The 24,936-nt window shown below is 33.9% G+C and overlaps 4 protein-coding genes across 4 annotated transcripts in view; 1 reads left to right on the forward strand and 3 right to left on the reverse strand.

Annotated features, from left to right (window-relative positions):
• Positions 1 to 4,761: 4,761 nt before the first annotated feature.
• Positions 4,762 to 24,936, reverse strand: part of LOC143444999 (uncharacterized) — a 46,373-nt gene continuing 26,198 nt past the window's right edge. The window contains exons 13-16 of the mRNA XM_076943790.1: positions 5,368 to 5,414; positions 5,254 to 5,287; positions 4,957 to 5,102; positions 4,762 to 4,841 (exon numbers count right to left, since the gene is read on the reverse strand). Of these exons, the coding sequence (XP_076799905.1) occupies positions 4,782 to 4,841; positions 4,957 to 5,102; positions 5,254 to 5,287; positions 5,368 to 5,414 (287 nt within the window). The 3' untranslated portion in view covers positions 4,762 to 4,781. The remainder of the gene's footprint in view (positions 4,842 to 4,956; positions 5,103 to 5,253; positions 5,288 to 5,367; positions 5,415 to 24,936) is intronic.
• On the reverse strand, positions 5,649 to 9,449 carry LOC143446448 (uncharacterized). The gene is made up of 10 exons (XM_076946080.1): positions 8,946 to 9,449; positions 8,569 to 8,844; positions 7,813 to 7,932; positions 7,429 to 7,560; positions 7,275 to 7,360; positions 6,491 to 6,737; positions 6,219 to 6,275; positions 5,946 to 5,989; positions 5,785 to 5,833; positions 5,649 to 5,743 (listed from the first exon to the last, which is right to left on the reverse strand). The coding sequence occupies exons 1-10, from the start codon at positions 9,259 to 9,261 to the stop codon at positions 5,649 to 5,651; spliced, it is 1,422 nt and encodes a 473-aa protein (XP_076802195.1). The 5' UTR covers positions 9,262 to 9,449.
• LOC143446455 (uncharacterized) lies at positions 13,454 to 16,280 on the reverse strand. Its single transcript, XM_076946090.1, has 5 exons — positions 16,143 to 16,280; positions 14,540 to 14,917; positions 14,134 to 14,325; positions 13,871 to 14,028; positions 13,454 to 13,804 (listed from the first exon to the last, which is right to left on the reverse strand). The coding sequence occupies exons 1-5, from the start codon at positions 16,183 to 16,185 to the stop codon at positions 13,664 to 13,666; spliced, it is 912 nt and encodes a 303-aa protein (XP_076802205.1). The 5' UTR covers positions 16,186 to 16,280; the 3' UTR covers positions 13,454 to 13,663.
• LOC143446464 (uncharacterized) lies at positions 21,611 to 24,356 on the forward strand. The gene is made up of 9 exons (XM_076946099.1): positions 21,611 to 21,703; positions 21,911 to 22,059; positions 22,144 to 22,238; positions 22,981 to 23,114; positions 23,526 to 23,714; positions 23,808 to 23,819; positions 23,976 to 24,020; positions 24,071 to 24,090; positions 24,246 to 24,356. Exons 1-9 carry the CDS (start codon positions 21,670 to 21,672, stop codon positions 24,354 to 24,356), a joined length of 789 nt encoding a protein of 262 aa, XP_076802214.1. The 5' UTR covers positions 21,611 to 21,669.

Below are 24,936 nucleotides of genomic sequence, written 5' to 3' on the forward strand. Positions count from 1 at the left end.
TAAACATCAAAAAAAGGCATTCTTGCAAGTATTTGTATTTGTTAACTTGTAAATCATTTGCGCAGAAACCTTTATAATATCAGCACAATGCAGCATTTATGTCACGTAAAACGCAACTTAAACCAGGAATAGCAGCTCCTTGCGGTGAACCCCCAACACCAGAGTCACACTTGAGTGTTGTTTGATGTATTTAAAAACAATTCACAAAAAGGATGAACACTCACGGCAATAAAACGAACTACTACTACTTCAAAACCCTCCTCGCGACTTAACACTCGAAACCGAACTGACCCATTTACTTTGAACATATTAGGAAAAATTTTGTTATTAGCGGGGAAAGCCGGCGGTACCACTGGTGCGGGCAACAAAGGCGACAAGAACAAATTTGAACCGTGTTAAACCCCGTTACTGTAAAACTAAAAGCAAACACAACAACTACACGCGGTAAAATAAACCAATTATAATAACGCAAAGCTCCAGGACAACAAATAAACACAAAACAACCAAATTATATTGAAAAACAAACCCTTTTTGAATAAAGAGAACTAAAAACAAACAAACAAACAAACCAATTGATAAACCACACAAGACAAATGCGGAAACGATAACTCAAGAGATGCGAAAAATTCAAACTAGTGCTCAAACACAGACTAAATATGGTAACAAGAATAAATATGATGTAGTCACATTTGTTACTAAAATCCTGCAAAACTGCCTATTTACAAAGGATAGCAATCAAAGTAACTGCAAAGCCATAAAGCTATTTGTCTTTCATATCTTTGTTTTTAAAATGAAACACATTCTTAATTTTTAGCTGCTCTGTATTCTCAACATTTACTACATATTTAGAATCCAGCAACTTCCTGCAAATTACTTTCGGTTTAAATGCTGAGGCGATGGATAATGTTTGCTGATCAAAAATATGTGACCTAAAGTTAAACCTTCCTGGGCAAACATAGCTTCAGCATTCGCATGAGCAGCTAATATTGTAAATACAATTGTAACGTAATGTTGCACTAACGAAATTACTTTGTCAGATATGCATAGGTGGGCAGTATCGCGGTACTATAGTACCGATAGCGGTACCGCCGGTACTTTAAAAAAGTACCGGATCTCTGTACCGAATTACTTTTTTCAAGAACTTTCAATCGGTCCCGGTACTCTGTACTTTTCACTTCATAATTTTAAAATTTTAGTAAGTATGTTTTCAAACTTACATGTTAATTAATCCTTAATATTAACTTTAGCATCTGTTGATCTTTTTTAATCTAGAAATGTCAAGTAAAATTGCAAGCGATTAACATCACACATGTTTTGACCTGGAGTAACCTTTACCGGGTCATAATAGCGGCAAACATTGCATTTGCAGCAACATCTTTTACAGAAAAAGTACCGGTACCGAGTACCGACAAAGTACACCACTACTTTTTTTAAATAGTACCCAATATCGGAACCGTCGGTACATTTTTTGCAAAGTACTGGTACCGTTACCTACGATGCTTTCAAAGTACCGACTGCCCATTTCTGCAGGTTTCTATGGCAACGTTAGAGCTACTTTAAACTGTGTGTTACTTTATTGTATATACCCCACTTGTCCATAAAGTATATTCACCTGGTTACCTAGTTATTATCACCTATTGTATTGGTAACATTATTGTCCACGTAACATTTAAGGAAATGTGACACCGCGTTGCCGATATATAGATGTGTCACCTTGTTAATAACGTTAATTATTTTTTAAATAATTTTAGTATTTCACGTTTTATATGCTTTTAGTCTGGGTTTGGTACCCGACCAAGAAGGTTGTTGTTTGCTGTCCTTTGCCGTCAACAAATTTAGTTTAAAACTCTAATAATCTAGAATGGCGACCTAACTACATCACCTGCGTCATGGTAAATATACACTTATTATCAGTAGTAAACAATTGCGGAAAAACCTTTGATTTTTCTAAAAGCTACTACAGATGCTGCCAACAGATTTAAATCAAGTATTTTTACCAAGTTTTAACACCTTTCTTATCTTTCTTTTTCAACGAAGTTGTAACTTGACCAGTTAAGGCAGTTAGCTGCTTAGCACTTAAGTTTTGACATAAGTTACTCTATATTTATATGTGACTACTTCCGTGTATAATGCTGTTGTATTTAACCTACACGGTTATACCTACACGTACATTAGTAACCCACACATACGTCATCTAACAGTTGCAGTTTCGCCAGTAGTTCTGCGTCATCAGATAGATGCTCATACTCGAAAAAGGAATAGACGTGACGTGAATCAGAGCTGACGTTCGAAAAGCGTCTTAGGGAAAACCGGCTTCAAAACGTTTTATCAAAGCGATTCCATAAGCGTATTGTTCACAGGTTTTGCTCGAACTGTAGGCGATAGATCTGTTTTCCGATCGATTGCTCCACTTTAGTAATTTCGCCATATAATAGAGCAAAGATTTTATGTCCTATCCAGGTATTTCACTTTTTCTTAAGACCCCGTATATTGTTGTAAAAAGGCCGGGTCCGGACAAGCACAGAAGCACTCATTACGTACTTTTTTCAAAACAATGTTGATTTATCATAAAAAGAAGAGATTATTCCTGTACACGATTGCACTTAGTGTTGTCCGTATCCGGAGATTGATTTTAAATGAAATGTACAACAAATTTTAAAGTAAATTTAATTTGTTTGTGTTTACAATTAGTAATTTTTTAACATTTTTGATTAAACTTTTAATCATAATTTAATGTTTAATTTTTATATTTAATTTTTTGTTGAAATTTAAAAATTTAATCAAAAAAATTTGTTGAGTTTTTTAATTCTGAACAATGACGTTTTTTCATAAAAATGTTAAATGTCTTAAGTCAAATGTGTTGTAAATATTTCTTTTCAAACTGTTCTAAAAAGTTGTGTTATCGTTTCTTTAGCTAATCTCAAATTTCGGAACAGTTTGCAACTACATCCGGGAGTTCGGAATTCGGAATAGAGGAGTTAAAAATTCTCAGTTTTGAAAATGAATTTTGAACACCGTATGATGTGGCGCCCCCGAGCAAAAAATAAAACTCTTTGGCACAACATAAACTCGACTATTATTTCTTGAGCTTGAGTCCCGGTTACCTAGTTCGTCTTTGCTTGGTTTGCTTCGCTACCGAGCTGGTCAATGACAAGGTTTTGAGCAACACTTATGGTGCAGCATGTTTTAAAATATTTCCGCGTGTTTGTAAGAAAATTGTGGGTTGAAAAGTTCGTCACAGGATATTTTTCAATGAATATTCTAGTAATAGTCAGTAAATGGTTATGTGACCCTTTATGCAGCTGGCTGGTTACAGCAGAAGGATGTGGTCGACTCATACTTCGAAGGTTGTGAGAAGCCGGACATTGACTGATCTTGCAACTTTCAACCAGCGAGCAAGAGAAAATGGAAAGACAACATTTAGAAAAAAATACTTAAATACTTGATTACATAAGACTTACATTATTCAAAAATTTGAAAAAGTGAACGAACTTGACGAACTCTTCTGTATATGTTATTTAAACAAGGTGGCAACTTATGTCTAGGACTAACCTTATAGCCTATTCGCAAAACCTTATTGCGTCACAACAAATTCTTCGAAAGATAATTTCGCAGCAATTTAAACAATCAATAATGAAAAAACATACTGAATGAATGAACCTACTGACATGAAAGCAATCAAACTAAGTTCAATTAAAAGTTATTTATAGCTTTAATTTAAAAAAATTAATCTCTTTATACAATGATTGCACGTAAAAATCATAAAACACGTAATACTTGAATATTAAAATGTAATTATGGTGATGATAACTGTAACGTCTATTACTTCGATATTAATCGTAGAGAGCATGAACAAAAACATAATTCTAAACGCTGTTACATCACAATATAAAACACAAACTATTAATTAATTATTAATCAATAGACGGAAAACAGGAAAAAGTTGTTAAGTAGAATGCGCTATAGCGATGAACGCGACCAATACATACACAGAAACGATAAAAATGAATATTCTGCCTCAATTGTGGTACAAGAATTCACAACACCAGTAAAATACGTCCAAAAACAATGTAAGTGCTTTATCTTTATTATAAACGATATACGCAGTCATATAACTTTGAGCAACTACAGCGGCATGCAAAAGGTTGAGATGCTGAACAGTGAAGGATTTTCACTTTGGCTGGTTATGACAATCATTGTATGCACGTTGGACTGTTAACTTTAAAAACGTGTTTCGTTATCTATTACATCACAATACATTGATGGCACCAGGCCAAGTAAGATAACGGTTTACAACCTGGCGTTTTATGGGTGGTTTCGGAAAGATGTCAATATTAGAAAAAGTCGCTGTTAAAAAATTTCTACGAGTTGTTTAAGCAAAATAAGATTTCCATGTTTTGACAAAAATGTTTGAATAAAAATGCATGAGGGGAAATGCATAAAGTATTCCGCGTAACGCGAGTACAAACTATGTGGAACACAAATGTAGTCGCTGATTGAAAACATTTGGGATAAAATAGAAACAGTTCACAGGATGAACTTCATAGTCCACAACTGCACTGTAGCAATTTAAAAAAACAAACAATGATAGATAATGGGGTAAAAGACAAAACAACCAATGTAGCGTATATCAAAAAATATTTCGAAGACTTTATGCAACGAACACCACCGATTTTAACAATAAAAAATCTCAGTGTAGTTTTTTATTATATAAGCTACCTATGACAAAACAGACAAGACATAGACATAATAGAAGTATGCAAGTTTTTGCAAATCAATTTCTATGAGTTGTTGATTTCATCATAAGGCCCTTCAACATTTTCATATCTTCTTGATCCGTTCTGTTGTTCATGATTGTGAAGGAAAGTTTAATAGAAATATAATTTTGAAATCATACTTTTACTTCAGGTTTGATTTTTATAAATTAGTTCAACGACTTCAGTTTAATTTTCTCACCTCAGTATGAGCACGTGGAGCAATAATGACGTCATCATAAGCACCTTCAATGTTTTCATATCTTTTGGAACTACTTGATTCATTTCCTTGATTGTTCGACTGAGCATTGGATTCCTCCCCATTCAAGACAATGTAACCTGCATTGTCTGCGTAATAAAGTGTTCAGTTGGTCAAATTTTACTTTAGTTTGATGTTATTTCTATGTTACAGTATTTGTTACCTCCACAATAAACATCATACTGTGGTATTAAGCTGTTATTTGTATAACTCATAAAAATTGTAAATAAGGTAATTTACCAGTTTCCAGCTGAGAATTTGAAGCTCTGTTTCTCTGCAAAATTAAAATGAAGTAAGATTCAAGCAGCTGCAATCAATGCTGCTGCGTTACATTTAAAATAAAACAGGAATTACCAAGTGACCAGTTGTGCTTCCATTAACCGCAAGATATCCATTTTCATCTGCAGATTTATAAACGCAAAAAATAGTTTATAATTCTTACAAAAACAGTCATGAAGATTACGAAACTCGTTAACCTTTGTCATGTTACTATTCAATTCAAAATGAAAAATTTACTCCAGCTTTTGAATAAATGACGCAAATATGAGAAAGGTTTCAAAATTGCAATTTGCAATTCGCAATTCAAATTTGCAATTCCTGCAAAAACAATCATGAAGATTTTAAAACTCATAAATCTATGCAACGTAACTGTTTACTTTCCTGATTTGAATAGATGACAATAATTCACTTGAAAATTCTTCATGGAAAAATTTCGTGTTACTTAATATTTCTATAGAACAATCAGTCAGAGCAAATATTATGAGGTCATACCTTCAGCTGGACCAACTGCTTCATAATTCCTTTCGTTATCTGAGTTAATCTGTGATCATTTATAACTTTAATTAGATTTCAGAACAAATGAAGCCATTCAATGTATAATAAATTGTTACAATAAACATTTCCATTATAATATGTACAAAAATTTTGATTACTTGGGTTGAATTATTTGCATCAACATCAATGTAACCAGGTTGATCTGGAAAAATAAACAATGTTTATAAGTAACATGAGCATATGCACATTTAAAAGCAAATAAAAACGTAACTTCCAACATTAACTAGACCTAAACAGAAATAAAAACACGAACAAATGAGCAAATCTTGATCAAATAGCTTTGAAAACAAATGAACATTTTTGACACCATTTCATGAAAACATTTCCAAAGTTATTCGAAGCATTAGTTGTGGCCTAAAGAATAATGGCACCTGTCAATACGCGGTTGCCACTGACAGTAGGATACATTTCATTAGACTGACTTCCATCTGTGTAAATACCAAGAATACAGTGAAAAGAATTTATAAACTAACGAAAAAAAGTTTTTTAAAACATTGACCAAAAACAACGTACATTTAAGATAGTCACAAACTGCAAATGGAGATAAAATAAAAACAATTTTGGAATATAAATATAAAAACCTAAGTTCCAAGAATGCCAGTTTCAACAAAATAATGAAACAAATCCAAAAAAATAAACCAACTTTTCTTCTGAGGTCCTCTTCTCCATCTATAAACACCATAACCAGCTGCACATAAAATGACCACCACAACACCAGCAATAATACCAGCAATTGCACCAGTGGAGAGACCAGGAGTTCCAGGTGGTTCTCCATTGTCATTTGTATTGTCCACAACTTCAATGTGAAAGAGTAAAACACTATTCGAGAATAAACTTCCGCTTGAAGATTTCACGGTGAGCTCGTAACTTCCATTGTCTGAATTTTTTACCTGTAGCAATTATAGTATTTTTATTTTGATGTCATTAACGTGACGACCAGCAGTAATCTATGAGTTGGAATTGTACGTGCTGCAGATGATAGCTTGCTTCAGCTCAAAGCTTATCGTTAACTACTGTTAGGAAGGGCTATATAATTATTAGTGCACAGCTCAAGTCAGTTAGTTACCAATTATTAATTAAATTATCAATGCACACTTTTTTTCATGAAAAGACTGATTACAGTATTGTTAAACTGATGCAGTAAATTTAATAAAAGTAGAAATTTGTAATGAATTTAATAATTTAGCTGTAAGCCAATAACCTTGCAATGTAAGTTAAATTTGTAATTACTTTGTTACTTCAACAATAAACTTACAGAGTAGACTTATTTCCTATGTCTACCCCAGAATTTTACCTAGAGTTTCCTAGCAAACTTAGTCCATAAGAACAAAAAAATTTTATTTCATAAGTTTTAATAAATTAATTCAACTGTATGTGTACATGGTCGTTGGTTTACAAGATTGCACAAAAGTTATGTCATTACTTACTTGTGTTCGAGTGAATGTGAAAGTTTGTTGGCCTTGATCAGCAGTTGATTCTATAGTCATTGCACCGTCACTTGCCACTGATGATCCTGGTAAATAAATTAGTCAAATTAACTAATAACATGAAACCAGTACTAACGGCATAGTGCTAAACTACTTAGAAGTTGCTTTGGTGATGTCACCTCCAGACTCAAAATGTAGATTATTACAGCAAAGCGTAAATCAAAACTTTCAATACTGTCTTCATAACTATTTGACTTATTTTTAGAAAATTTGTATTTTGGTTTTTCTGTAAAAAAGGTTTCAAGTTAAGCAATAACTTTTTTGCTTAGTGGTTTAAGAGTAAATTAAAAAAGCCCTTGATTTTGAGCTATTTCAACCTGTGAGATCCTAAAAAGCATAATCTTTAAACTCAAGATAACTTTATAATAAAGACCTGTTCAACACATCAAAGTACTGTAAGTACAGGTCGCAAATAGCTCTTGTTGAGTTCACCACATACTGATAAATAAATGACCATAGAAATCAAGTCAAAACTTACCATTTTTGCTCAATGATACAAATTGGGAGTTTGGATTTGAGAAAAACACAACAGAGCAGATTCCAGTTTCATTCAAATTCCAGTCACAAGTTGGAATTTTATCATCCTGTGTTGCAGCGTCTGGAAATACAAACATTAGTTTTATTGGGCAAGATCATCAAAATTTAGATATGTAAAACAGGTTTATGTTAAAAATCTGGTTTATAAAACATAGTTACTTTTGCAAGCTATTACAGTGAAATTAGCCCATTAAAAAGTTAAAATCTTTTTTAATAAAAAGTTTAAAACATCTACTTCATTGTATAAAAGCATGTACATGTAAAATTAAATGTTCATAATTGCATATGCTACACATTGATATAATTAATGTAAAGGTAAATATGCATCTAATTTGATTTTCTAAACATCACTCATTCAAACCAATTACAAAGCAACCCATGGATAGAAAATGTACAGGTTTAATAAAAGCAAATGCCAGTGAAACATCAGCAATAATTATCAAAAAGCTTTAAAAATAATCAAAATGTACAAAAATCAACTTCAATTTACTTTGTTCTATTTAAATAGTCTTTAAAGAAATGATTCCAGTTGTATCGCTACAACTGCATGCATGTAAATTCCAAGTTCTTACATCTACATTACACAGGGAAAGAAATATATCATACTCAATTAAACTTCCAATTAATGAACAGCAAACAATTCAAACATTACAGCAACATCATTTAACAAACATTATAACACTTTATCAGAACTCACATATAACATTGAGGTAAATAGCTGCATTAAAGCTTCCAAATTGATCATTTGTGTTGCAGATATAATTTCCAGAGTCATCACGTGTTACAGAGGAAAACAACTTTGAAGACTGAGATATCATTGAGTTGTTTGGTAGTTTTATGAGGTATGTGGTGTTCAGTTCATTTTCATATGAAACACTGCAAGAGATCATGATGCTTTCTCCAAGATAAGTTGTTGAGTTAATGCTGCCGTCATTTGTAATATTGCTGCCAGTGACTTTGAATTGAACTTGTCCTGGAATAAAATTAACAACTTTAGGCAAGATCAAAAACTAGCATAGCACAAAACTCAGCACAGCACACACAACACAGCAAAACACCTTTCATTGCACTCACTCTCAGCTGGAATCACATGAACAGTTTGCTCTGCACTTGATATACTGCCAACTACATTCTCAGCAGCACAAGTCACATTGCTTGATGCATTGAGATCAACCCTGATAATACAACCACCATCTAAGGTGAGTGTCTGGCATCTTGAATCTGAGCACAGTTGCCAACTACAAGTTGCTGGTGGGTTTGCATCACTTGGAATGCAATTCATTGTGAGTTGTTGATCTGATCTTAGCAGGTAGTTGCTTTCTGATGCTTCAATCACAAACTGGGATGTTTGTATGTTGTTAGTCACTAATGAAGAAACATCTATAGGCATAAAACAATTTCAATTAAAAAATGGAACTTCCTTTGCATAAAATTTTTCAGGTTTGCATTAATACAATTAACATAATAGTAAGATTAAAAAATAAAGCAAAGGTACAACACTTACTTGCGTTAGCAAATAATAACTAACATAGAATAATGAAATACACCTGATGCAAACAACAACTGCCAAAAGCAAATATGTTTCAGTTGCTTAAGAGCAACCGACAAACACATGCTAATAATCTGAGAACTACCAAAGTAATAATAACAAGTTAACAACCCTTTACTAGCAACAGTTCTGTTTGTAGCGTAATAGACAACACAAACGTCACGGTGAATAACATTTTTGACATAACAACATTTATACCACGTTTTTTCAAAGCAAAGTTTTGAAAATTTAAGCCTATTGAAATCTATATGCACACATACATATAGACTCTATATTGTCTTATTGACTCTTATCTGTCTTAAAACAATTTTTCAACTCTATAATATAGAGTCTTGAAATAATTTTTTCATCATTAAATATATAAAGATACCTAAAACACATCACCAAAAAAAGGTGCAAGACACTGCATCTATTTTTAATAATGTACAGTAAATATGTTACCACAGATAATAAATTACCACAGTGCAAGCAGCAAAGAATAAACTCAACAAAAGCGAATGAACAAAGCAACAAGATGTGATTAATCATCACTTTTTATACAAAAGTGAGTTTGAATTTCATGCCTGAACACTACACATATTGATATAAATTTCTCAAACATCCATTTACAAATTACATCATTCACAAATAGTTATAGCAAATACATGCAATCAACAACTACTTTCTCACACAATACATCAAGATAAATTCATGAGCTATATCTTCTATAACTTCTAAAGCTATGTGTGGTTGTGCAGGAATAATTCCCAGTATTGGAAGGATTCAAAGGTTTCAAATGAAAAGACTGTTCACTATTGAGCTTCTTATCAGAAACTTTTAACTTATATGTTGTATTAAGCTGATCATTAAAAGCAATGTTGCAACTAAAAGTAACATTTTCTCCAGGATATGAAGCTACTCCTTCCCCAGTGTTTGTGATGTTACTACCAGTCACAATAAATTCAAGATTCCCTGAAACAGTAGAACATCAACTTCCTAAACGTTTTGCCATATATTGATATCACAAAAGTTTTCTTCAACTGTTGAACTGATCACTACGAGAAATTACTCACGTTGTGCTGGAACCACAGTGACAGTTTGACTATTGCTTGACTTTGAACCAGCTTCATTTCCAGCAATGCAAGAGACCAGACTTGATTGGTCAAGATCATAACTTATGCTGCAACCACTGACTGAGCTGACTGTGTTTGACTGAGTCATATGAAATGTGAAGTTACAGTTTGCAGGTGGATTTGCTTCCCTATATATGCACTGCATGGTGAGATTTTCATCTGATCTCAAAATATATTCTTCTTTTGCAACTATTGTATATTGAAAAAGCTCAACTTTGCTCAAAACTGATTCAGGTCCATCGATCAATTTGAAAAATGATACATTACAATGAATTAAAAAAAACATAAAAAAAAAACAATAAAACCCAGCTCTTTCTGAGAAGTTTTTAATTATCTTTAATATTTCATGGTATTGTCCTAATTTGGAGAACCTACAATGTAGAAAGAGAAAAAATTTATTTCAAAATTCACACAGTTGCAATACAAGCAACGAGTAATCATATTCATCGTACTCTAAACATTTGCCCTTTTTATGATAAAAAAAGGAAAAATTAAAAAAATGGTAGAACCAAGTTGCAAAATCATTCATGAAAGCTTAATTGTCTGTCACAAACTTATAAACTTTTCCGCAAGTCCACATCTAGTTTATTGTCAACAGTGATAAATACTATACTGTATTGTCGTTTCTGTGTATCTGATATAGTCACCAGTCATGCTAAGCCTAAAGCTGGAGATGTACTTCAAGTTAAAAAGGCTCTGACTTGCAATAAGTGACAATTTTATAGTTTAAGTTTGAGCTGGGTAGGCAGTGACTATTTTGTAGTCAATAATTATACACTCTGTGTGCAATCATCCGAATTTATAAATCTTAGTGATTTGTTAAAATCACAGCCCTATAAAAATAAGCCTGATTTTCTTTCTCCTGTATTTATGTTGGTCTAAGTAAGCCACAACAGCCTCGTGATCCTGAAGCCTCTGGCACCCTCAAATATTGGTTGTCACTGCCTCTGTAAAAGCTGTTTTAACCAAAACTTGTGACAATTCAGAGGCAACACTGAGAAAAAATGAATTTTTCATAAATCATAAATCATAAATCATAAATGAATTGCCTGTTACCTATTCTTACGCAGAAAAATGTGCTACTTATAGCAAGACCTTGAACGCTTTACAACGCTTGCACATCTATCAACAAAAACGAAGTTTTGGAAAAAAAACAAAAACTATATTGTTGCCTGGCATCTTCTTTAACGTATCAGCAAATGACCAGGGAAAAATTTGCTTGTATTCAAGGGATGCACGTTTAAAGACGTTACTTCTTCTTTGTAGGAGCAAATATGTTGTATTAAGCTCATCACCGTAACTAATAGAGCCAATAGCATTTGGTTGTAATGTCTAGCTTTAAGGTATTTCAGCTAAAACAACAAAGAACCAAAGTGATGGTTTAATCATTGCTTGACCTGGAACCAGTTACATTTCTAGCAGTGCAAGAGACCAGTCCAATAGGAAAAGGAGGACCTAAGTCCAAGTATACTTGGAAAGATTACCAAGAAAGAAGAAAGTAATGTTAGACAAAGTTAGAGAGTTAGAAAGTTGGACAAAGCTAGTTAGATAAATAAAAAAGTTAATGTTAGATATTTAATTTGTCAGTTAAACATTTGATGTAGATTATTACCTAAACCATTACTTTCTGTTTGGCTTGTTAAACCATTTATAGACTTTTCAGCATGTTATGACTTTTGTCCAAATATTTGTCTACAGTTGGCAAAAGTATTACTGCCATGCTATCAATTTTGTTCTACTCATTTTTTGGGTTCCATGACATTTGACCGCGGGAAATCGACCGCGAACAAACTCACCGGGGACAACTGAACGTGACGTAAATTGACCGCGAACAAACTGACCGTGATGTAAATTGACCGCGAACAAACTAACCGGGAACAGACTGACCGGAATGAAAATTGACCGGGAGGTAAATTGACCGTGCAAGTGCTGAATTATTGTGTTTAAGTTGATGGTAGTATATGATATGTAAAGTAAATATTTGTTTGTAACTATTTCCTTTGTTTTTAACAAAATTGTTTTTTATTTCAATACACATTGAAACATTTATTGAAATTAACAGAAATATTTCCGGAAATACGAGAAATACGAGTAACAACATTAAAAGAAGTTCACTGCAAAACACATATGACATTGCATAATAAGGGCACTAAAATTTACACAAACTGTTATTTGACAAATAAGGAAGTTTATTGCGCAAATTGTAGGTTGTGGGCGATGCCTCTGAGAAAATCTAATATGTCACAGTTTGCAAAATCTTCAACGATTGTTTGAAGTCGCGCATCCAGATCCTTGTATTTTCTCCTTTTGGCAGGAGGCCCTTGGGCACAGAGCGCCTCAATCTTGTTTTTGTTTATGTTCTGCAATTTCCTCAAAGCTTCTATAAATTTCCAAATGGTTGGGTGTTGCATTGATAACATCTTGTTTATTAGATTGTGGTGACCTTCAACTTTGTTGTTGGTTCTGGCGTCGCCATTTAACACCCGAACATGGACGTACATCAGGCACAACTTCGTCTAATGTCCAACTCTTTTTGCAATTTACAATTATTAGTATAACCATAACCACGACTTAAAACTAGGGGAGTCCTGACGTACAGATTCAATCTGACAATTTACTTAACTAAAGTGTCCATTGTTATTACAATGAGTCCATTGTAACTACATGACATAGGCTACAACGCATTGTTTCATAATTTCATCAAACAACTCGTCTAGACCGGGAAAATGCATGTAACAATAGGAAATCTATGAATAAAGGTGAAAAACCCGTAGGGTCACCCTACACCTTACAAGGGGCCAACAAACCCTACGAGTGGCAACCTTGACTGCAATACACATACTAAATTGGCTGGGATTAAAGCTAGTGAATGATAGTGAATTAGAATTTTGACCTTTTGACGGCCAATTTGTCGCCGGCCAATTTATCGACGGTTAATTTCATCGCCGGCCAATTTACGTCACGGTTAATTTGATTGCCGGCCAATTTGATGCCGGTCAGTTGACCACTACCAGTTGTCGCCGGTGAATTTGTTCACGGTCAATTCATGTGATCCCCATTTCTTGTCCGTTTACAGCATTACATTTATAGTTGGTAAAATCTAATGTAAATTTTTTATCCTGAAACATCTTTTACTCACATAGTACATCCACAATATATTCCAACGATCTTCCACTTGCGAGATAGAGATCAGTATAAGGAGTGACAGCCTGACATGAGACTACTTTGTTGCTGTCACTTCTTTGCAATGAAGACAATATGAATTGTTCCCCCTTTGTAAAATTGGTGTCATGTTACAAAAGTAGAAATGTAAATACAAGGTCAAATAATTGATTCACCTGTGTCCTATTGTAGCTATTTCCTCCAATATAGAATCGAGAAGTATTTCCTTCAGAAATGACATCATTGTAATTACAAGTCAGATTCAAATCATCTCCTTTAACCACAGTCAGGTTATTGTCTTCAATTGAACTGCTTGCAAGGGTTACACTGGGTGCTGGATAAAAAACAATGCTACCTTGAGCAATGACTGTAAACAGCTTTCATTACTTATGGTTATCTTATCATTTGAACGTTTTTGACAACAAAAATAATTACAAACCTGTCCAACATTGCAGAGTATCTTGACCACTCCATTCTGCTGAAGCCAGACAAGTCGTGTCACTAAATTTCAGCATTGTGCCATTTGAATAAAACAAGTTTCCTCCGTTAGAACAAGCAAACTTTCCTGGTGAGTTGAATACTCTGGAAGTTGCATCCACGATAACATCATATGGAAGTGAGGAGTTACAATCTGCGGCAAATTGCACATCTATTAGTATTAACTGTATAAAGTAACATAATTAATTAAGCCCACTTTATATTACAATGTTAGTGCAATTTTTTTTGGCCATGCATGCATGATATATTCATTATGGCTACTGTTTGACCTCGTACTATGCCAGTTTCTACAAAACTCTGAGTTGCGTTTAAAATTCAGTTATTTACATAAATTTTAAACACAATACCTTGCACAGTTCTATTGATAGAACCAGGTGTGGTTGCAGTCGAACATCTCACTTCAATATTCATATCCCCAGCAACAAGGGGTTGAGTGATTGTCAATGTTGTTATTGTGTGATTTGTTCCATCAATTGTTTGTTCAGTGCAAGTGATGCTGTCATATGTGCCTGGTGATGGAGCGACACATCCACCAAATAATCCTGAGTAAAACAAAGCACCACTTCCACTGTCCAGCTCTCCTCCATAATACCAAGAACATGCATCAGTTTTTGATGTTGGTGTTGGAAACTGAGCAGTTACAATGAGATTGTTGAAACCAGTTGCCAATGGATTGTACGGAGGATCAGTGCTGATTGTTGTGGTTGTTGCTGCTCTTAAAACACCTAGTTAAAATTGTTTCGCAAAATTAGGATTTCTCGCATCTCGATTTATTAACATGGCTTTAACTGTAATTCATTTAAACTTCATTTTAGCTGCTGCTTTACTTAAGCAATTTACTTTACGAAGCAGGATAGGACTTAGTGGAGGGTGCGATTAACACCCGTCTCAAACAGTCAGGAGTAGCTCAGTTCAAAAGATAAAGGTGATTACCGGCCTTGAATGGCTCTGGGGCAAGGATGGGTTTAAAGGGAGAGGCAAGTCCAAAAACAAGTTGGCTTTAAATCAAAGAACGGTTTCCAGTAAATATACTGGTGAAAAAGTTTTTAATAATGTATATTGCTTAGACAATTATTGTGAAAATTGTGTTGCAAATTTGGTTTCCTATTATGGTGAGGAAGAGGTGATTATGAAATTACAATGTAAAAACAATATGCTTGAAGACTGCAGATTGTATTAGGTATGATAGGCTAGCTAACTCGTTTGGGATAGAATATGTTTCCATAGATAGGTGATTAGTAGCAAGTAATGTTTATTTTCATTGTAAGAATGTCACCGGCGACAGTACATAAATTTGCAAAGCATTTTGTTTTTACTAAAGTTACCAGTACCGGACTATGATAAAGTCAGCAGCACAGAAGTGTAGGATAGCTTTTACATTAACCAGTACAAATAAATCAACAGTAAGCTACATTAAGCTTATTCAATGCAAAATATTCCTGTTATACACTTAAGTATGCAATAATTACTCCTATTTCTGTTTATTTGTCTGCCACAGGAAAAATTCTATCCATACTTGATTCAAACACCCAAATCATACCAATTGTTTCTTTAACTGTGGCTTAACAAGAACCGCCATCTTCATCATAATTAAGTGGTGAATTCGTGTTTTTTTGCCATTTATTTATGATAATAACTACTTAACCACTACATATCATTAACAATCTATTGTCCAATATATTTCCCGATAATTACTCTTTGAATTTACGCCAACTTATTTATGGACTTTAAAGGTTTAACTTGGAACTATAACTCGATTACTCCCCTTGTATCAAAACATAACTATCCTTAAAATTTACCATGATTACAGCATATAACAGGCTATTTAGCAACGTTAAACGATTGTATAAGATGCTCTTTAGCGATGTTGCAAACAAGCAGATTCTCATAAAATAGAAACCTCCTAGACAACGCAATAATTTACACAAACATGCAAACAAATGTACAAACCATATATTATCAGCAGACAATGAAGATTCAAGCCCAACCTCATGGCTTCTCCTTTAGATGGACAACTTTGTTATAAGCAGATATTAAGTTCTTGATTTTCAGTGGTTAATAAAACTTAAAACACGCAAAAGTTATTCAATAATGAACTGCTATAGCCTATATATAAAATTTAATCTAAAAAATGCATTACGGAAACTACTGAAAATAATGTGGTACACTAAACAAAAATGCTAAACTGAAAACGTCTTGCTTGGAAACAAAATAATATTCTCTTAAATAGTAGGCCTACTGTCTGCAAAACTCCTGAATGGCAGCCATTTACTAAATTTCAATACATCTTCCCAAAACCCCTAAAGTAATCTTAAAGTAATCTAAAATTAAAAACTTAAAGTAATCAATAGAGAGTAACAAGTACCGGGACTGAATTTTATTCGATGAGATAAGATATTTGATGCTTTTATTCTAAAAGTACCAACAGTACCGATATGGTACTGAAAAAGTATTGCAGTACAGTAATTCGGTGCTATAGTACAGCTATATGGCCCACCTTTGCTAATAAAGCAACAGGAAGACTAATGTATGCTTATATGGCAAAATTCAAGTTTACTAACGAGTCCTATAGGGGTGATACATTAGCTATGAGGTCAGTCTTTAGAAAAAAAATCTTCAACCTCATTCCACATCCTGGTCTGTAACAAAAATGACGGCAGCCAACAAGTTGACATCTGAAAAATTGGGTGTTTGTTGTAATATTGTAATATGCATCGAAAGTGTTAGCCTTGCCCCATAGTGGAAACTGTGGTACCTGTACGCATGAGATTCATCAAAGTGTGCGCCAAACTTTTTCATCTCTACGTCAATTTATTACAAACAAACAAAGAAAAACTGTTTGTTTGAACGTGAACCTATAATTAAACAAAAACTAAGAATTGAAGTTTTAGTGCACGCCATCATGTCTTTGCACGAACGAGTTCTCGCTCCAAATTTCCGTATTTTCTAGTCGGGGCTTAACCTGCCCCACCTCAAAATTTAACATTCTGACCCCGTTCTCAAGAGCATTGAGCCCAAAGTTTTTACCTGGATAAAAACATTTAACTTGGGGATTCCCTTAAAGACGAAAACGATGAAAACCCAACAACCTAACCAAGTATGGTCGTACACTACATGCTATAAAGTGTGCAATTATTTCTGAAGAAAAGATAAACAACTTTTCAAAAAAATACGACCGGAAAAATCTTTAAAAAATGTTTTCTGATGTGTAACTTACAAGAAAATCAAACAAAACACATTTCAATTGTTTCACCACGCAATAAATCTAAGGTTTTGCCTTGGGTAAAACCCCTAATATAGTTTTAGGCTTTTGAACGGGGTAGGGACTTAAAATATTCAAAAACAAATTTTTGTCATTTTAGTTTTGGGGGATACAGAATGTGTTTAGTTTATTTAAAGTAAACTTTTTAAACAGGAGCAATGAGCATATTTATGCAAATTTAGATAAGTTAAAGCTTTTCTACGCACCAATCAACATTCAGAATATCAAAATGAAAATTGTTATGCTCGAGTGATTTTGATCCTATAGGCCACCAAGTCTGATGAGCTTTTTCCCACAATTTGGAAGAAGACACCCACTCTCTCATATTCTGAATGATGAGTTAAAGATCTACCATTTTGGATAGGTCCAACATAGACACATGCTAATTTATATTTAACGCAATTGTAATAATTAAACTCGATTAATTGAGGTTTTTGCTTAAAATATGGCGAGGTAAGTTGTCAGGTTGCTCTGGAAAGTAGATCTGACTCCTGACTCCAAAAGGTTGCTGCTACAGTAATACGTCATCTTCACTCATATATTAAATAAGTAATAACCTTCTGAGCTCAACACTTCAATGGCATCACAGTCGAATCGCAGAAACAGTAGAAAAGAGAACGGCAAACGAACATGCAGTGAGAAAAAATTTATCGGTTTTACACGGGAAGTAGCTTGAGGGCGCCAACCAGCGACAAACTAAGAAGTACTTAATGGCCGTTACAGAAAGTTCAGCTTTTCCGTTTCACCTTTTTTGCCAAAGCAACAGACGAACTATGTTGAGCTTAGTCAGTTATGAAGCTAGGCTAATAAGTTGTTCTAGCTACAAAGTTGACGTTGGTTTTGCAAAACAAAATGACAAAACCATTTTTATATTTTTCGTCATTGACTTTTTACATACTGAAAGTTTTTTTTGAACTGAAACTGAAGATTTAGCTTATTATCAACAATTTTGCCTGAAAGATTAACTGTTCACAAGAACCACTGAACAGAATCAAGTATCACTAGGGCTTGCCAAATACCAGCATTTCAACGGTCACTAAAAATCAAATATGAACTGTATTGACCCAAGCTAAATTCTCCAAACACTCAGGTAAACTACAACAGAACCGAACACATCTGTTTTACAACTCTTTATTTTCAGTCGCTATGTAACCTTAACAGTCTCCACATACATAGAAGTGTACGGCTTACTGCAAACCACTTTTATTTTAAATGCCGTTTAAGCATGTTGACCAAATTTGTAGACCTATGTTTTGAATACGTTCTACCTTCTTGTGCAAACAAGACCTCAGTATTCAGGTGTCGAGCCAATATCAATCATATACAATACATCAAACATCGATGAAAACTACTATTCGATGTTTCACAACAAAATGTATTGAAATATTGGAAAACTAAAATATTAATGATTATTTGATTTGATAAAATACTAACTGAAATCCGTTTTACATTTCTACGGCATCTGAGTATTTGCTACAAACAGTTGAGAAGTATTTGAAAATCCTTCATTTATCAACAATCGCCAACAAAGACTGCCAACAAATCTTAATAAAATCATTCACCAACCTACCTTCATTTGTTTTCCTTCTTTGAATATTTTTTAACATAACTAGTTGAGCCAGATAGCTATAACGCATTTGAGCTCTGAGACAATTGTCGCTTATGTTTGATCACTTCCTTGTATAATATCTCTGTTTGTTTCCGCCTACACCACCCACCTACACGAACTAGTTGTGTATGCATATTCAAACCAACTGATCAAACCATCTGACTGGACATGAGTGACGTAGCTGACCATCTTCTACTTCCACTCACAACCAACCTGTGTAAAGATTCTTACCGCGTAAACAGGCCACCTGAACGGGAAACTATTCCCATGGATGGAGTTCATATTACTGGGGTTTTTCTTCTTCCATCCAAACACACAGGTCGGTTCCATCTTGACGGTTACACAACGCTTATGTCCTGCCAAACTATCAGCGTAACTTTTGTTTCTATATTAAATATATTTAAATTACGTGTTTTTGTATTAAATTATGTTTTAATAATGTGTTTATAATTTGGGTTTGGTTGCCGTGCTGATGCTAATATCTTTTTTCATACTCTGATTGGTCCGTAATGCACGTTTTTCCCTCGAGGCCTTGTCACATTTTTCCCGTCTAATTTGTGGAAATTATTGTCGATAACTACTAAAATGTTTGCGACCACCTGCGTCAACACAAATGTTTCGTTCCCCACATTGACGACGAAAAATAAAATGAATGAATGAATTATATTAGCGTAACACGTTATAAGAACGAAAAAACTAATAGCAGCATAACCGGGTTGGAGAATTCAACCAATTGCGTAAACTATATAGTATTTAAACTTTTAGTTTTACACCTTTGTTTTCAACTGTATCACTTTACATATGAATTGTATAATATGAATATGATATACACATGAATATCATATACAGTAATTACTCATATCACATGGATGTAATAATCAACTCAGCGCAACCAGAAATGTCTGCAAGCAATGATTGCTAGTTGCTGGGCTTTGGCATTCATTCTTATGTTATTCGTATCGTCATATAGGCCTACTACCTTGACGGTAATTGTGCTATTCCCGTTGAATATTAAGTCCGATTCCTACATTGTCGTGTTGCTACTCTCCTTATCTGGTGTTTATCGCCTAAAGTACTGCAATAACATATTCACTTAAAGAAAGGGGAAGACAAACACTTGAAGACTTTATTAATGGGCTTATGGGGTCAAGTTAATATTTACTCTATAAGTTGTGGGAAGAAATCACCTGCCCGACTTTAATATTTTATGATCGTTTGGAGCCAGCTGTCCTTAACTCTACCAGCCAAAGTGTACGTGATGTAGCGGCAAGAACAAAAGTAGCAATGAATTTAGAACTTTAATAATAATATTTTGATGCTTTAATTCAATAATAATGCAATGCAACAATGCAATATTGTAGTACTATATAAGCCATCAGTTCAAAATTATGCAAAAGCAGAAGGATGCACCATATCAGTAAATTATAAGATTCTTCACTCAAATCATATTTACTGTATACAATATATAGCGCTCAAAATATCTTATAACTGGTGCGAGCTTTTACTGTCTTATCTATGGTAAAAGATTAGAAATTGAAGATTTACGTGATTTGTGTTCGAATAATACTTCACATTTTACTGACAGAGTGTAACTTGGACAGTATTTTATAACCTACATTTTTTTCCTTTCGTTTATTTTTTCATTCTTTTAAACTGCATTCTTTTCACGTGCAACGATTTTCCAGTTAATTTTTTTACTGTAGTTAATGTTTGATCCTTTTTACAAAATTTTTTTTTGCAGAATGTAGTCTAGACACAACAACTTATCCCGTGCTGGCCATAATGTAAAGCATGCTTCATGGGAACTTCACCTTCGAGTTTTTTAAGACTGTACAGTATTTGCTCCGCCTCAACGTTTCACATTTACCTCTAACAGCGCCCACATGCTTCGCGTTTTACCCAGCACACTGCAAAATGCAGATGTTGCAATTGGACTTGGGGAAAAATGATGATCCAATTTCCCTTTCTAGCGAAGCTAAACTAGAGTCAACAGTACTTATAATGAAGACCATTTTTCTAAATAATTTTGCTTTATCGAACGCTTTTTAAATGTTATTTTTGAAAAAAGCAATTTGTTTAGAGATTTTATTAAGCAAGATTTGGCAACTTTTGAGTTACGTATTACTTGATATTTTCTTTCTAGGTAATCTCTGTTATAAGTTTGTTTAAGCTTAGATAAAATTCAATGTTATAATCCACATCAGTGCCCAACACCATTTATTGTAGTGAAAATTGTTTTCGGCCCAAACGATTTTTTTGCAATAAGATCCACTTCACCTTAACATTGGCCATAGATTGTTATTGCCATTGAAGGCATCACTATGATTGGCATGTTGCTTTTAGTTTGAAATGCGCAACCATTCAATTTGCTAGGATAAGCTTTAAGCTAGTAAGTTACAAAAGTCTAAAACAGTTGCATGATGATGACGTAATAAGTAATTGAGAAAAGGAATATAAAAAAGACAGGTGTGTTATGTTATACCATCGTGGCGTAAACTATTTACAATCCTCTGAAACATATTTTAAGTCCTTCATTTTGTATTTAACAGGTGTTCTACGTCTAGGAAACTAACTTTGTAAATATATTCATACCTATTACATGTGTTATGCAAGTCAATGTTATTTCTTTGTTCTTGCTTGGTACGTATTTTGTTTATATTTGTATAACTTTAGTGAGTTTTCAAGATTGTTATGTATTTGTAATACAAGCAATAGAAGAATGTGGCAGTAGAAACTGCTTCTTAGGACCATGGCAAATATGTCCAGCCGCTTTTTTAGTTGTTATGAATTCTTTGATATAGTAGTGAATGTTTGGCTTCATTTTATTATAATAGAAACAAATTTCAGTTCTGTCATGGAGCATTCATTTCTGCAACGCTCAAACTTTTTCATCACTTGCACCATCTAATGCAATGCAAGCAATTGGGTCTGATGTTGAAATCTCTACAACCGTGACCACATCACCTCCTTTCGGAGCAATATGGAGAATTGACAGTGTAAGCGATAATTAATGATAAATATCTTTAGTTTGCCGTAGAATTTCAAGTTCAATTCAGTTTCGTTTTTAATGTTTGTTTAAGATTGTTGTTGGAACTGCATCTGTTAACTCTGCTGGAACCCTTACTGCTGGAGCTGTTACGACTGGAACTATTTATGAAAGTAGAGTTGATATAAGGTCTGTGTGTATATTGCCTTTGCCCTTTAGCATAGGTCATTTTCTCACAACTTATTTGAACTCCAGACGCACTAATCTACCCAAGGCAATGAAATGACACACATCATAGCCCTAGCTCTAGCTATTCGAAACTTGTTTACCTGACATCCAGTCATTGCCGGTCTCTTTATTAAGTGTGTCGAGGTGGTTATAATTTCATACAAACCTAAGTAACAAAACAATGCCAGTGCTTTCAAGACTGAAATGCGCAGGATGTGTAGATCAACATCTAGTACAAAAAATATTTTGTGACAGTTTTGTTTAGCGATAGTGGAGGTAAGTGGATGCGAGTTTAAGACGCGATTGTAATTTAAAAACCACGCACTTGTGCGTTGAGACACATCGTTTGAGAACCTCTTTCGTGGGTCATTGTGTATGGTGGTCACTCGCATATCTGGTACATTTAAGGGGATGTTCTACCAAATTTTGATAACTTGGGATGCTTCATATTTTAAAATTTTTGCTGCTTCACCCATAAGATCGTGTGTTGTTGGGTCTTATGAATGTGTTGTATGCTTTATGGCATCTTATGGCATTGCACGTAATCCATATCACAAGTTATTACTTTTTTAAGATTTTGAAAATGTGTCACCTAGAATAGAATTGCTGTTGTATTATGCTGCTCCATGTGCTAACAAATTCGGAAAATAAAAATCAAAAACAACGTTTTAGGAGTTTGTACTAAATGCAAATATCTATATAGTGCCGGATCATATACTTCAAACCAATACACCACTGTTCTTACCATACAAGCATTGCTTGCCAGTGAAGATGGTGTAACTGTTGATGTTGGAACTCCTGGTATTTACGACACTTCACTCAACTTAAATGTACAAGGTAAGATTTCATTTGCAACAATACAGTAAATAGTCTTCACTTAGACACAATACCAATATATGTCACTAATTATTATCTCACTGGTTGCAATCTAATACCATATGTATTGGGAGATGCCCTGCACTATACACAATTACACATCACATTGCAACATAATTTTCATGCAATTTTTTCAGAAATTTTTGATCCCACTTTGTAGTAACATTATCTGAAAACGAATTGCAAACGTAAGAATTTCTACATTAACTGATCTCAAACCTTATCACCAAACCTATTCTTTAGTTGTCTGTTTTATCTATTCAGAAAGCAGTTCAATATCGGGTACCAATATTTCTATCATCGATGTTATTTTGTTTAATAGTATTTGGTATTTATCTTAGATATTTCAACATGCAGTCTCTATTATTGCAGAATGCAGTTTAAACACAACAGCTTACCCCAGTCTCACTTTCACATGCAATGATTCTTCATGCGAGTTCAACTCTGCTGGGACACTCTCGTGTGCTGAAGGTTACACGACAAGTGATGTAAGCACAACCTCAACCACTTGCCAGGCTAATGCAACCGTGTCCAATTTAGATGTGTTGTCATGTGCAGCAAGTAAGTTTTGATGGAAACATTTTTGTTGAGATGTGTTTTGTGTCCTGTTGTATAATACCATCTGTTTATATAAATCCTTTAAATTTAAGTTAGGTTATGCACAAAGTAAGTTTAGGTAATCCTGTTTTGCAAGCAAAATGATGGTAAGTATAAATGGTGTCCTAGGATAAATAAGATACCACAAAGCTGTGACGGAGCTATGTGGTAATGATAATTAGCACTGATACTTGTAATAAACAAACAATCTTGTTGTATATGCAGTTACAACTACAACCGTCACATCGACAGCTGCTACAACGGTTCAAGGTAACTGGCTAATGCAACGTTGACCAATTTAGATGTCTTGTCATGTGCAGCAGCAGCAAATAGTGTTCGTGTAAATTAAATAACTGAATGGAAGTGCCAAGCTGAATATTTCTTTGGCTCTAGTGATAATACGGTTTTAAGTAGTGTTGGTGCAATAAATTTATTAGTTTTATTTTTTTCGTTGCCATAAAGTTATGAATATGATTATTTAGTTAAAATTTACAGCGCATGGGTGAAGGTTGTGAAAATGGTTTATGTGTGAGTGAAATAGATTTAATGTGTAATTTAATGTTAGTGATTGGTGGAATTTTTTTTCAAGAATGTGATCTGTATTAATACAAAGTAATGTATTTAACAACAACCACTTGGCAAGTTCAATGTAACATAGTAAAGTTTCTTGGTGTTGTGTTTATGCAACTGACAGCAAATATTTTAGTATTTTCAATTATAATGTTTTCTTTTTATTTTCTGGTCACCTGCTTGGAATCAAATGCAACACAACAATTTTACATTTGCCATTTAATTTTGCATCAAAATACATCTTTAAGCGACCAACATCAGCAAACGTGTATTAGTTATACAGTATAGTCTTATTTGATGTTGGTGGTGATTTTATGTAAGTTGTAATAGCACTATCTCCAGTATGGTCAAACAAATTATGGTAACATTTATTTTGTGGCGTGAAACACCACAAAAATACTCCACAGCCCAAAATTATTTAAATTCTTTGATAAACTTGGACATTTTCCTTTAATGTAATTTTACTTTTGCGTGAACTTGCATGTTATGTTTCAATCAATTTCATGTTGGTTTATGCACATTACACACGTGGAGTTACCGAGAAGGTCATTTGTGGTTTTGTGAACTACTGAACATTGAAGTATAAATGTAGTTGACGGTCATTCTGTTTGCTATC

The sequence above is a fragment of the Clavelina lepadiformis genome, chromosome 2 (assembly GCF_947623445.1).
Source record: "Clavelina lepadiformis chromosome 2, kaClaLepa1.1, whole genome shotgun sequence".
Taxonomy (NCBI): Eukaryota; Metazoa; Chordata; class Ascidiacea; order Aplousobranchia; family Clavelinidae; genus Clavelina; species Clavelina lepadiformis.

What these genes read in the sequence shown, in the direction of transcription:
- LOC143446448 (XM_076946080.1), bottom strand. Translation starts at nt 9,261, where the DNA reads ATGCCTATAGATGTTTCTTCATTAGTGACTAACAACATACAAACATCC. An exon ending in TATTTACCTCAATGTTATAT is followed by an intron (nt 7,933 to 8,568) that starts GTGAGTTCTGAT and finishes TTGTATTTCCAG; the next exon opens with ACGCTGCAACACAGGATGAT. An exon ending in TCACATTCACTCGAACACAA is followed by an intron (nt 6,738 to 7,274) that starts GTAAGTAATGAC and finishes TAATTGCTACAG; the next exon opens with GTAAAAAATTCAGACAATGG.
- LOC143446455 (XM_076946090.1), bottom strand. Translation starts at nt 16,185, where the DNA reads ATGAGGTTGGGCTTGAATCTTCATTGTCTGCTGATAATATATG. An exon ending in TTGTCTGCTGATAATATATG is followed by an intron (nt 14,918 to 16,142) that starts GTTTGTACATTT and finishes AATTTTAACTAG; the next exon opens with GTGTTTTAAGAGCAGCAACA. An exon ending in TATCAATAGAACTGTGCAAG is followed by an intron (nt 14,326 to 14,539) that starts GTATTGTGTTTA and finishes AATTTGCCGCAG; the next exon opens with ATTGTAACTCCTCACTTCCA.
- LOC143446464 (XM_076946099.1), top strand. Translation starts at nt 21,670, where the DNA reads ATGCAAGTCAATGTTATTTCTTTGTTCTTGCTTG. An exon ending in GAAAGTAGAGTTGATATAAG is followed by an intron (nt 22,239 to 22,980) that starts GTCTGTGTGTAT and finishes ATATCTATATAG; the next exon opens with TGCCGGATCATATACTTCAA. An exon ending in ACTCAACTTAAATGTACAAG is followed by an intron (nt 23,115 to 23,525) that starts GTAAGATTTCAT and finishes CTATTATTGCAG; the next exon opens with AATGCAGTTTAAACACAACA.